This window comes from Artemia sp. Qi Xiang Cuo, chromosome 20, assembly GCF_049724085.1.
Source record: "Artemia sp. Qi Xiang Cuo chromosome 20, ASM4972408v1, whole genome shotgun sequence".
In the NCBI taxonomy this organism is placed as follows: Eukaryota; Metazoa; Arthropoda; class Branchiopoda; order Anostraca; family Artemiidae; genus Artemia; species Artemia sp. Qi Xiang Cuo.
The window spans coordinates 36120575-36134898 of record NC_142813.1 but is presented as its reverse complement, the minus strand read 5'-3'; the positions used below and the strand labels follow the sequence as shown (position 1 = coordinate 36134898).

Sequence of the window (14324 nt, the reverse complement as noted above, 5' to 3'; positions counted from 1 at the left end):
TAGATTCTAGTGGATTTTTTCGCTTTCATATCTTTTACCTGCACGGACATCAATAATACACAATTAATCGTCAGATTAGAACATGTCAATGCACTGAGGCCGTCAGATGCGCGAACATACACAATCAATCATCAAGTTAAAACTACTTCATGTTTCAAAACAGTGTTTGCTGCTACAAACGAAATTTTTATTTATTCAGAACAATGTTAATTTCCTTAATAAATATATTTTCAAAGCTCAATTATTTGGATATTTGAGATACATAAAAACTCTGATATTTGAGTCTGAATGAATGAATTTATTATATGATTAAACTTAAGTAAAAGGAGACTTCACAAGCTAGACTACAAACATGCCAAACAAGAATTACGAGCAAAAAAAGAGAGCCCTATTAAATAAAAACAGAAAACATGTATCAAACATAAGACACGTGCCATCTGAACTTAAACATATTAAGATACCTGTTTATATATAATTGATAATTTTGAATATTTCAGATCCCTTAATGCTAAATGTGGCTATTTTTCATAATGAAAGTTCGAAAAATTTTAATTTGGCAGCCAAGTTCCTTAATTTATGAAAGATCTAAGGCCGAGCTGGCCAGCCATGACAAAAAAAAATACAAATCTCAAGACGAAGAAAACAAACGAGATTATGGCCAATAGATGGAAAAGACAAATTAAAACGACGCGGATATTTCGTTTGTATAAAACAAAGCACCTTCAACGCTAAGAAACAAAAATAAAATCTAAAATAACCTAAAATTAGACAAAACCTAAAACCAACGAATAAAAAAAAACAATATCTATATATAATATTGTTGCTACTGTGATTGAACCCCACAAAAGCAAAAAAGAATTGCTTCAATGAGAACATTGAAGTGACTGGATAAAATAAAATGACATTAATATGAAGTTAATTATTTATTTGCAAAATAATCCTCTTGATTACTTCCCTAGCCCACTGTGTCAAAAATCTATGGTTAGAAATGGCCGTGGCATCGTCAAATACCACGTGCAGAATAACTTTTCTACCACACTGATCATTGTGTACGATTTGATGATGCCACGGCCATTTCTAACGATAGATTTTTGACACAGTGGGCTAGGGAAGCCATTGAAATAAAAAAATATATCCTTGCTAATCTTTTAATAAATATGGATACAGATAATTTAAATATTGATGCAATTTATAACATTCTTCTTAAAAGTGAACCAACAGCTAATGAGGGTAATAAATTTTTGCAAAATCACTAGGGGACTAGATTAAATACAAGGCGAATTAGAGCGGTAGAAGCAAGCAAGAGGATTATTTCGCAATTAAATAATTAATTTCAGATTCATTTTATTTCATCCAGTGGCTTCAGTGTTCCTATTGAAACAATTATATTTAGCTTCTGTGGCCAGCTTCCATACTAGATTTTCCGGACCTAATGTGTGGAACTCTGTTCCTGAGAGCATTCGGGTGGCTGAGCATCTGGGTTTATTTAAAAAAAATAAAAAAAATATTTAAATCAAGGTTTTTTTTTTTTTTTTAAATTATTATTTGTTGTTCCTTTGTTTATAGTTAATTAGTAGTTAGTAGATGAGTTGTATGTACCCGCCCAGTTGCAAGTGCTTTTTTGTATCTTTCTTGGGGCAGGTATTGGAATATTTGTTAAATGTATTTTTTATGTTAAATAAAATGAACTGAACTGAACTAACTGAACCGTGGTGCTCAATCATAGTAACAACAATTGTATATATAGATATTGTTTTTTTTTTATTTCTTGGTTTTAGATTTTGCTTAACTTTAGGCTAATTTGGATTTTTATCTTTGTTTCTTAACGTTGAAGACGCCTTGTTTTATATTTGGCGAAATATCCGCGTCATTTTAGTTTGTCTTTTCCTTCTACTGGCCTCTGTTTCTCTGTTTCCTTCTACAGTTCTCTGTTTTCTTCATCTTGATATTTCCCCGTCTCTTAGGTTTTAAGCTCCTCAAGTTGTTCAACATTGATCTTTAATATTGTTTCTTACTTTTTCTTCATTTCCTTGTGAATTTATAAAAAATTTGGTCACCAATTCCGAATCGCACAAGCGTATATTACGGAAATCAGCTTAATCTAGCATTTCAAACCTCCCTTTCCTCGACATACCTCTGATAACCCCACTCTCTAATATCTGGGTGACAGACATGTTCGAAATAAAGCTCAGGTAAAAAGCGCACGTATTGGGGTATAGTTTCACTAGGATTCGCAAACAAGGAACTCTCAAATCTATGTTCGACTCCTGTGAAGAAAAATATTCTGGTAGTAACAGAAGCAGCTCGGATCTCGTTCCAATTGAAACCCATTCTCTTTGGGAAGCAACATTGTCACGAAAGACAAATGTTTAATTAAAAGGATTATACTGGAAAAAAGATTCAAGTTTATATACGGGTGCTCTACACCAGCCTTGTCAACGCTTTGAGATAAATTGTATTGGTTTTCTGAGCAAATTGTCCCCAAAAGATACTTTGTAGGATAATTATAACCTTCTGCGTTAGTTTCCATTTTATAGACAAAAATACTAATTTAAAATCAAAGGCGAGCAATTCTTTTTTTCAGTAATAGCGACGAAACCTCTTTTCATTTTTTCTAGTTTTTGCATAAATTTCTTAGAAGTGACCTGAGGAATTTAGAAAATTTGAAAAAATAGAACTTGACCAGGAAAATACACCCTAAAGGCACCAAATGTACCAGAAATTTTGGACTATACCATGGAATGTCTAAATGTACCATTTTACCAAGATCTTTAAATTGTACCAAAATCGGTAAAGCTGTACCGCGTTGGCAACGGTGCTCTGCACTAAACATGATGACACACTTTTACCCATTAAGTCATCTAGTCATCAATGATTGTGTAATTTAAAAACATTTATAAAAAAAAATACCTTTCCACTCAGCTTGGCAGATCGAATGAATCCTAGGTAGTCAAGTGACCCTGATTCTTCTTGCTGTTTAAAATATAGCCACGAATGGAAACCCGACGGTTCAGCGTTTTTCACTTCGCCCAAAAATATATGCTCAAAGCCACTCGAGCCAAGGGTGCCGCGAGATCGGGAGAAGCGCTCAAACCACAGTGTTCTCAAAAGGGATTCCAAGTTTCGATTATTAGTAGGGAGTAAACCTAAAACAAAAGAAATCAAACGACATTTACTTACAGGTTCTCCGCATTTACATGATATTCATTAAAAAAAAATTTCCACAAAATAAGTTTTTCAAAGAAAAGTAAATAACTCCATTAGACCAAAAATGAGCAAAAATAAAATCAAATTATCTACCAAGCGTGAAACTACCACAAATCACCATCAATAAATAAATGAAACCCAAAACGAACAGAAATTACAATAACATGAGTTGGGCTCAAAACCCCTATGCCTTCCCAAGGCCAGAACATAATTTACACTTTACTGAAAAAAATACAAACGAGTATACATTGTCAGTTTAATATACATATACTGATATTTAGTAATCAAAATGTTAATATTATTTGATTTATTAAAGTTATAAAAGTAAAAACATTTATATTTTTTCAGTAAAATGCAAATTATGTTTTGGTCTTGGGAAGGCATTGAGGTTTTGAGCCCAACTCATGTTAATTTCTGCTCGTTTTGAGTTTGACTCGGTTATTTATTGTAATTTCAGTTTGTTTTGGGTTTGATTTATTTATCGATGCTGATTTGTGGTAGTTTCACGCTTGGAAGATTATTTGATTTTATTTTTGCTCATTTTTGGTTTAATGGAGTTCCTTATTTTTTTGAAAAACTTATTTTGTGGAAAAAGTTTTTTAAGTTAATTTCTGTTCGTTTTATATTGACATAGGCTTTTCAGGGAAAAAGAAAATAATACTTTAAATCTTTCCGTCTTTTTAAGACTTTATAGTTTGGCCTGCTATTTGTATGTATAAATTTTCAGCAATTCTTAACAACATACACCCTTTTAAAAATCTGGACACAAATAGTAGTGTTTAATTTAGTTTCATACCTCCTCTACTTGACCTGGAAAAAATCTGACCTGGAAATACCATTCGCAAAAAAATCTGTTTTACTTTCTTCGATAGCTTGGATACACTTACGCTATTTTGATTTGGTTACATTTTGAGAGCAGAAATAGTCCCCAAAGCTTGAACGTAATACCCTCAGTCGTTCTTGGGATGCTGCTGAGATGCCTTATTGAGAATTAGCATTAACACTGTGGATTTTGATTTAATCTTAAGGCAACATTTAGTTTTCAAACATAATGGGCAAATGGGAGGTTGAGCGTGCGAGGGGGATTAGTTGCCCTCAAATCACTTTCGACTATTACAAAGGACATCATCCCTTTCTATTTTCAATCGAATGAGCCCTTTTCGAAGTTCCTACGACAAATCCTTCGATATAAAGTGCCCTGGTCAAAATAAAAAAAATAATAATACATTGTACCCACATCGATCTTTACTATAAAAATGTCAAGCCTTCCAATCACTTTTGACTATTAAAAAGAGCACTAGGCCTTTCAATTTCCAATCGAATTAGCCCTTTTTGAGTTTCTACGACAACGCTTTCTTTAAACACCTTATATGCCCTAGGGCATAAATTACAACCCTTACCCTAAGGACTGTGAGGGGGGTTGTCATCCTCAAAGACCTAATTTCCAGAACTTTCAACTACGTTAAACAAAATGAATATCTCAAAATTTTGATTGGATGTGTTTGGGGAAATGGTGGGCGTGAGAGCAGCGTTAGTTGCTCTCCAATCACTCTCAACTATTAAAAAAGACACTAGCCCTTTCAATTTCCAATCAAATGAGCCCTTTTGAAGTTTCTACGACAACGCTTTAGATAAAAACCTTACATGCTCCCAGGGCATAACTCACAACCCTTGCTCTGAGGGCAGGAGGGGGGGAAGTTGTTTTCCTCAAAGACCAAATTCACAGTACTTTCAACTAACTTGAACAAAATGGGTATTTCAAAATTTTGATTGGATGTGTTTGGGAGAATGATGGGCGTGAGAGGGGGGTTAATTACTCTCTATTCACTTTCGACTATTAAAAAGGGCACTAGCTCTTTCAATTTCCAATCAAATGAGCCCTTTTTGAAATTTCTACTACAACTTTCTATATAAGTCTTATATGCCCCTAGGGCCAAACTTACAACCCTTGCACTGAGGGCTCTGAGAGGGTTATCATCCTAAAAGACCTAATTTCCAGAACTTTCAACTACGTTAAACAAAATAGCTATTTCAAAATTTTAATTTGATGTGTTTGGGGAAATGGTGGGCGTGAGAGGGGCGTTAGTTGCTCTCCAATCACTTTCAACTATTAAAAAAGACACTAGCCCTTTCAATTTCCAATAGAATAAGCCCTTTTGAAGTTTCTACAACAACTCTTTATATAAAAACCTTATATGCCCCCAGGGCATAAATTACAACCCTTGCCCTGCGGGCTGGGGGGGGGGGGTTATCATCCTCAACGACCAAATTTCCAGAAATCTCAACTAGGTTGAACAAAATAGTTTCAAAATTCTGATTGGATGTGTTTGGGTGAATGGTGGGCGTGAGAGGGGGGTTAATTACACTCCAATCACTTTCGACTATTAAAAAGGGCACTAGCCCTCTCAATTTCTAATTGAATGAGCCCCTTTTGAAGTTTTTACGACAACGCTATCTATAAAAACCATATATGCCCCCAGGGCATAGCTTACAACCTTTGCCCTGGGGGGTCTGGGGAGTTTGTCATCCTTAAATACATAATTTCCAGAACTTTCAACTACGTTGAACAAAATGGCTATATCTAAACATTGATTGAATTTGTTTGGGGAAACGGTGGGCGTAAGAGGGGGGTTAATTACTCTCTATTCACTTTCGACTATTAAAAAGGGCACTAGCCCTTTCAATTTCGAATCGAATGAGCCCTTTTTGAAGTTTCTACGAGTAAGCCTTATATGCCCCTAGGGCATAACTTACAACCCTTGCATTGAGGGTTCTGAGAGGGTTATCATCCTAAAATACCTAATTTCCAGAACTTTCAACTACGTTGAACAAAATGGATATCTCAAAATTTCGATTGGATGTGTTTGGGGAAATGGTGGGCGTTATAGGGGGGTTAGTTGCCCTTCAATCACTTTCAACCATTAAAAAGGGCACTAGCCCTTTCAATTTCCAATCGAATGAACCTTTTTTGAAGTTTCTACAACATCGCTTTCAATAAAAACCTTATATGCCCCCAGGGCATAACTTAAACCCTTTGCCCTGATGGCTGTGAGGAAGAGGGGTTTTCATCCTTAAAGACCTAATTTCCAAGACTTTCAACTACGTTGAACAAAATGGCTATCTAAAAATTTTGATAGGATGTGTTTGGGGAAGAGGTGGATGTGAGAGGGGGGTTAGTTGCCTTCAAATTCCTTTCGACTATTAAAAAGGGCGCTAGGCCTTTGAATTTCCAATCGAATGAGCCCTTTTTCAAGTTTCTACGACAAAGATTTCAATAAAAACCTTATATGCCCCCAGGGCATAGCTTATAACCCTTACACTGAACACTGTGGGGGGAGTGTCCTGGGCAAAGGTATAATTTCCCGAACTTTCAACTGCGTGGAACCAAATGGCTATCTATAAATTTTGATTGGATGTGTTTTGGAGAATGGTGGGCGTGGAAGGGGTGTTAGTTGCCTTCCAACCACTTTCGACTATCAAAAAGGGCACTAACCATTTCAATTTCCAATCGAATGAGCCCTTTTTGAAGTTTCTACGACAAAGCTTTCCATACAAACCGTATATGCCCCCAAAGCATAACTTACAACCCTTGCCCAGAGGGCTGTGGGGGGGGGTTCATCCTCAAAGAACTAATTTCTGGAACTTTTAAATATGGTGAACAAAAGGCCTATCTCAAAATTTTGATTGGATGTGTTCGGGGAAAAGGTGGGCGCGAGAGGGGGGTTAAGCGCCTTCCAATCAATTTCGACTATTAAAAAGAGCACTAGCCCTTTGAATTTTCAATCAAATGAGCCTTTTTTAAAGTTTCTACTACAACGCTTTCTATAAAAACCTTATATGCCCCCAGGGCATATAAGGTTTAATATACCCCACCATTTTGGGAAATGGTGGGCGTGGAAGGGCTGTTAGTTCCCTTCCGATCCCTTTCGACTATTAAAAAGAGCATACGCCACCCGAATTTCCAAATGAATGAGCCCTTTTTTAACTTTCTACGACAACTTCTTCGATACAAAGTGTTCTGCTCTAAAGGAATAAAATAATAAATAATACATTGCGCCAACATCGTTCTTATATGTCCCAAGGGCATAACTTGAAACCCTTGCCCTGAGGACTGTGGGGGAGTGTCCTCCTCAAAAACATAATTTCTATCTGGAAATCAACTACGCTGATCAAAATAGTTATCTCAAAATTTTATTGGATGTGTTTGGGGAAATGGTGGGCGTGGAAGGGGTGTTAGTTGCCTTTCAATCACTTTCAACTATTAAAAAGGGCACTAGCCGTTCCAATTTCCAATCGAATGAGCCCTTTTTCAAGTTTCTATGAAAATTCCTTCGATACCAAGTGTCCTGGTATGGAAGAAAAAAAAAATAATACATTGTGCCAACATCGTTCTTTACTTAGGCAGCGCGATTGCGCTGCCTTTGATTTAAATTATGATTACGCTGATAGCCCTCTTGCCTTAACCCCATTCCCCTCCAATCCCCCAAGCAGTTGGGCAGTTTCACAAGACTGAAAAGATTTGCAATACAACCAATTATAAACAGATAACAAATATTTTTAACATAAATACAACTTGTATCTCAGTTTCAAAAATATATCATCGTGCTCGAAACTACGTAGCTTATATCGCACCTCGGAAATGAATAAAAAAGTGAGAGGTTCCTCCACTGGATCTTGATCAACTGGTGACATTTTCAAAGGCATATCTATTTCAAAGAATGTGGTAGAGGGGGGAGGACTGGCCCCCAGTCCCCCAACCCGCTGAAAATGTCTGAGTACATTCAGCTCAAACAATATCTTCCTACATAATTACCTATATCAATGGCTCTCAGCTAATCAATGACCTTCAGCTCTGAAAGAAACAGTATGAAGTAATTCAACGATAAAGCTGATTTTTGATCATTTTTGTGTCTTTTTATTATCTTGCTTTTGTGAATTAGAGGGTAAAAATGAATTATAATTATTATTATCATTTATTAGGTTTAATCAAAATGGTTCCGAATTCTATATGTGGTTTTAGTAAGTCTAACCTGTTTCTCTCACGACTGGGAGATGAATCTTCTAGGAACTTTTTGTGGGGACGACGGACAGGACCTTTTTAGGTGAATTTTTTGTTGGAGAAGGGAGTAAAATATTATTTACTAAGTTCTCAAAAGCTATACAAAACTATACTGTCGCACTCTTTTGTAATTTTTTAATTCAAAAACACTAGAAAGCATTAGCATAAAAAAAAAACACCGAAGCCAAAAAGTTGGGATAAACCCAAAACTAACTATGCAATATAAAAATGAAACGGAAGAAAAGAAAAAAAGGGAAAAAAACCTCGGGACTGAAGCAGGGTGACTACTCTCTTCATCGGCTCAGTAGCAAGGACCGCTTGAAAAAATGCCTCTTCTTCGTTGAGATGCTGTTGAGTGACCTGCTCGTTGTTGTTTACCTCTGGACTATAGTTGTCATACAGATCTTTGATGAGACGAGAAGTTCCACTGACAACTGCCTCACTTGCTGTCTGGGGGCCAAACAGTCTGAAGAGTAAAAATATGAACATTTATCGTACATATCTGAAGGAGAGAAAAAGAGAGAACAGAGAGAGAAAGAGAGTGGAGGAGAAAGAGAGAGTAAGAGAGAGAGAGAGAGGGAGAGAGAGAGAGAGAGAGAGAGAGAGAGAGAGGGATAGAGAGAGAGAGAGAAAGAGAGATGAAGAGTATATAATTGATTAAAACAGACCATAAGACAGGTAATGTCAAGCTTTAATACTGTCAGATAAGTGAAACTGTTGTAGGCAAGGATAAGGTAGGAACACAGGGGATACTTGGTGCAAATCCCCATTCCCCTGAAATCTTGAAACTTCTATCCTTTCCAAATATCCTAATAGTTTTCTTCTATTTTGTCTATTTGTCTAAAGACATATTTGTTCGACCTCTTCAAAGATTTATCAACTTTGTTGACTATATTGAAAAATTTGAACTAAGTCAAACTTCTTTAATAACACCAAAAAGAACTTCATCAATATTTTGTGGAAAAAACTTATTAGCTTTGAGAACAACTTTATAAGTCTTAATGAAAATGTCTTTGTGACCAGAACTCACAGATAGAGTAGTCGGTCCACTTTACCACTGATTTCAACTCTGACTCCTGAAATTTTAAATATAATTGCTACGATTCCAGCTTCGACTCCTAACATTTTCTTCAAGGAAGTAAGAACTCTAACTCCAACATCCCTGTTACCTTACAGCAGAAATTCAATTTATGACTTTCCCCTTAAATACATTTTTTAGCTTTAAAACATACTATTCACTATAATTAGCCAACAATTTTGTTTATTATTGCCACTTTTTAGTAGTATGTGAGAGCATTTGGCTTGACTCCAGCCTTTATGCATTTCCAAGACTCGGACATCCAAATAATTTTACATTACTTCTGTTACTCCAACTCCACAGCCTTGCTAAATGCTTTTTTTTTTACTGTCTGATGGCTGAGAAGCTATAATAATTATGTACTTACGGCTGTCTTGCTAAATCTTCTTGGCTTCCTGACCTTGTTTTTCCTTGTAAACTTATTAATGGTGTAGCAAAAGGATTTCTCTCGTCTAATTGAAGCAGAGTGTTGCTCAAAGTAAGTAACTCATCATCAGTAATTTTGGCTATAAGACAGAAAGAGTTTGGCATAGTGATGTATTCAACACCTGATGTCCATTTTGGACTTTGAACATTTTTGGACTTTGAGTATTTTCAGGGCTGGATTTCGTTCTGGAAAATTTGCAGAGTTTTGAGGCAAATTAAAACGTCTTCCCACCATTGTGTATTTTTTAGGACCATTAACACGTGGATATAAATAGAAGATCACGAGAAAAGGGGCATGATGGATCAAATAAAACTGTGCAATCGTATTTTTTTTTATTGCAAGTTGAAAAAAGCGAGAAGGTGCTTAAGGAAAGAACAATAACATTCACTTTTCCCCCACCACTTCCGAAAACAAGACCTGTGTGACGTAAGAAAAGAGACAAAAGCATATGATCTGAAAGCTCTAACATTAACAAGTCAAATAATTGAATTACAGTCATCATTGACCTTCTATTCTATAACCAGCCTATGATTACAATAATCTAAAATTTCCAAATCCCAAAATAACTATTAACGTGTTAAAATTGATTTGAAATTAAATTCAGCCATATATCTTGAATTGATTTTTTAAAGCTGAGGCTCTTTATATTAATCTGTATTTTTATTTATTTATTGATATATGTATTCATCTATATATTACTATATTTTTTTAAGGAGGCGAGGGGGGTCCCTTGACAGAAGTTGGCAAAATTTAATTAGGCACCCCACGTAGCTAAAATAATACACTTGCAAAACGCTGCATCATTTTGAATATATCATGGTTGCAGCGGTAGCTGCAATCTGGCAAAGGACCAATCACGGCAAAAAAATAATTTCTAGCTGACACAAGATTAGTAACTATTATTTAAATTAGCCTTAACAGTAAAATGTTATTTTGAAAACAAATTTAAAGGAATTTTGGAAAATAGCCCACAAACCCTAAAAATGGTATTGATCGAAATAAAAATGCGCCACTGGGATCACCATGGCCGAAAACCCAATACCGGAAACTTACAATACCCTGGCTTAAACAACGAGGGAAATAACTTTTTTGCATGGGAAGCACTGACGTGACGTGTCTCTGCTGCTAGCGGGGTGTTGCTAGTAGTGGCAGGGCAGTGGCAGTAGTGGCACTGGCAGGGCATCATATAGAACTGTTTAAGGGTTCATTTTAAAGGAAAATTCCCATACCTAGTGGCATTTGTAATGTGAGTTATAAATTTGAGTCGTTTAAAGTGTGAAGTATATCTGGGAGGGTCCACACAAACTATCTTTTTAGAGGTCTAATTTCTAACAGATTCTACTCGTTAATCTTTATAACACGTTTCTTAATTTTGGATTACTACGGACCGTGGCTGGTCCTTTACTAGGTTACAGCTACCCTAACAACTATGATATATCAGACACTGTCCTTTCTGGGTCTTTATAGCCATAGCCATTCATGAGAGCGACCCCGTTTCTAGACTTCTTTTGAGTGGTCTACTAGCCAATGTCTGGCTAGTTCCAGAGAACTAGCCAGACTTCTGTTCCAGAGGAAATCAGGTCAAATACGTACTTTAGAATCAAATTAAAAAAAAAGTCGTCTGAGCTGAAAGCAAGGAGCAACATTGAAACTTAAACGAACATATATTACTCCGTATTTGAGGAGAGGGGATCTGCCCCTTCATCAGCCCTTGCTCTTTACGCTAAAATCTTAAATCATTTAAAAATACTACTTATTCAAATTCAACGGGTCGTGTGTTTGAGTAATCTTTTGACAAGAATCATGGCAAAAATTCAAAGTTTAGCGTAAAGACCAAAGGCTGAGGAAGGGACAGCCCCCCCCCTCCTCATATTCAGGATAATTTCTACTACTTTTAAGTTTTAATATTGGTCCTTACTTTAAGTTGAAAAAACTTTTTTTTTACTTAATTTCTTTTTTTTCAAATTATGCCAGGAAATCAAATTCTCCCCTATCACCCCCGTATAAACTTTCCCCTGGAAACGTTTCTTCATACAGAAAATTCCCCACGTGGAAAATCCTCCTGCAGAAAACAACCCCAAAAAAATTTTCGTATATTTCCCAATAAAAAAATACTATATGTACAGAAACGGGAAATCGCGTAAGTTACAGCCCTCTCCCCAGGGGTTCTGGGGTTATGTCATCCCCAAAGGCATAGTTATTTGCTCATTCAATTATGATGAATCATATGGCTATCCCAAGAGTTATATCAGATGTCTTTGGGGGAAAAGAGGTCTGGTTGCCCTCCAATCTTTTTGGGCACTAGAACTTTCATTTCTAATGACATGAACTCTTAAGAACTTCTAGAATCCCTGGTACGAAACGATCACCCCTGGGAAAAAAAACAAAAAAAAACAACAAAATAATAAAAAAAGAAATAAACAAGTACGCATCCGTGACTTTTCTTCTGGCAAAAATAGAAATTCCACATTGTTGTATATAAAAACTCGACAACTCGTTAGGGTTCTCTGATATGCCGAACCTGATGGTTCGGCGGAACCTGACGGATCTTAATTTTCATTAAGATCGTTTCACTTTTTGGGGGTGTTTCCCCTTTTACGAAACTGGGCAAATTATTTCAGGCTCGCAACTTTGATGGGTGACATTAAACTAAATAAACGTTATGCATGTGCAGTCAGCATAAAAATATAATTCTTTTGATTTAACTATTGTTATTAAAGTTCTGTTTTTAGATTTTCGGCTACTATTGAGCCGATTCACTCCTTACTAACAGTGAAAGGTTCATTTAACCAAGTTGATGGACTTGATTGGACAATATTAAGTGTTATTAAGTATGGCATGGAAGGAGTGCCCAATGTCTCAAAAAGTACATTTTACACGCAGATTTTCTAACTTTCCGCATGCATTCATATAAATATGGGCCTAGACAGGACCGTATTCGAGTGGAAGGAGTGAATAATTGGTTTGAATCTACCCCCACATAAAAAAGTTGTGATTCGTACAAAAGTAACAAAATACCAGTAAACATATTTTTGTGGTGTTCTGTAGTTTTTTCTTAACCTCCCCTGCCCCCCCCCAAAGAAATGTCCTCCCCCCGAAGAAAGATCCTGGATACGGCCCTAGGTCTATATCTAGGGGGAGGGAATATGCATAGATTGTTTCGTATCTCCCTTAATTTTGATTAAGCCTGAACATGGGTGGTACAAGATGATAGCTCCTATTTCATTGCGTAAACAATTCGTCTTTGTAAGAAAGAAGATTTCCTTCATATGCATACTGGCACAAAAGGATGGGCATCTTGACTTATTGGTATATTCTCAAGGGGGGGGGGGTGTTATCTAGAACTCTCTTTTACTCATGTTTGAATGTAAATATTGGGTTTCATGTTCACGTTAACGAACTGCAAGTCACAGTATAATTTATACGAACAGTAGCGAAAAGTCCTATACTCTCACACTACCTACAAAAACTTGAAACTCAAAAACTAAAAAATTGGACGACATTTAAGAAACATTTTAACCCCCCCCCCCCCCACCAAAAAAAATTAAACCCTGAAACAATAAAAAAATCCTTTAAAAGTGTTTAAATACCTTCGAAACACACAAGTCCTACACACGGAAACTTCAATAATTTCTTATGCCTTCTACTCGGTTTACATTTATCATCAATTTGAAAGAAAAAAAAGAAAAAAAAAGGGTAACGTTTTATATTACCACGGTGAAAGAAAAATGTAAATACAATCTAAATGTCCCAATTTCAGTATTTGAGAACTTGGTGCTATAGAAGTTTGGTTATGCATGGGTATTTTGTCCTTTTTTGAAATCGTATTTTTGTTGTATTTAAAATTTAGTTTTTAATCTTTGTTTTGTTTTTACAATATTTTCTTTCCTATTGACATATGATTTTAGGATTTAAGACAATAATGTTAAAGTTATATTTGTTTTTGTTTCTGCACTATACCAAGTGCAAATTTGGTCGTTTTTGCCTTTGTTTATCAAAGTTCTGTATAAGATACTTAAGCTTTCTGCATAAGAGTTGAAGGCCGGTATATTATACTAAACTAAAAAAAAAAAAAACCTATAATCAAAAAATTAAAACCCAAAAAAAAACTTTAGCTCCGCTTACAAAAGTTAAAACCTATAGAACCCAATATTCAAAAACTTAAGCCTTTATAAGAGCGAAAATTAATTCATGTAAGATCTGTAAGATCATTAGATCTGAAAATGATCGTAAACAAGCAACTACAAAACCTTAATTCAAAACATATTACTGGAAACACAAATTGTTAAACCACACATGAAAAATATACATCCTATATAAAAATAAAAATTCCGTAAAATAAAAAATAAAAAACCCAAGTTTTGCAAAGCGCTCCGTGATCATGTTGCCAATATCAAAGCTGAATTGGCGGCAAAAATCGCTGACGATCCAAATTTGCTTTGGAAGTCTCGCCCCGGTCGACCTACTGTTTCCAGTGCTTTAGAAATACCCGAGTCTTAGTGGGTGGCTCATTTTTCTTCCCAGTTTAAGCCCCTGATAGTCCGCAGGCTGAA

At 35.9% G+C, this 14324-nt stretch overlaps 1 protein-coding gene across 1 annotated transcript in view; it reads right to left on the bottom strand.

Moving 5' to 3' along the window:
- The window catches only part of LOC148940152 (uridylate-specific endoribonuclease A-like), a 63399-nt gene that overhangs the window by 769 nt on the left and 48306 nt on the right, over nt 1–14324 (bottom strand). Inside the window, exons 6-8 of the mRNA XM_089105786.1 lie at nt 9712–9850; nt 8530–8732; nt 2911–3146 (exon numbers count right to left, since the gene is read on the bottom strand). Coding sequence (XP_088961912.1) covers nt 2911–3146; nt 8530–8732; nt 9712–9850 — 578 coding nt within the window. The remainder of the gene's footprint in view (nt 1–2910; nt 3147–8529; nt 8733–9711; nt 9851–14324) is intronic.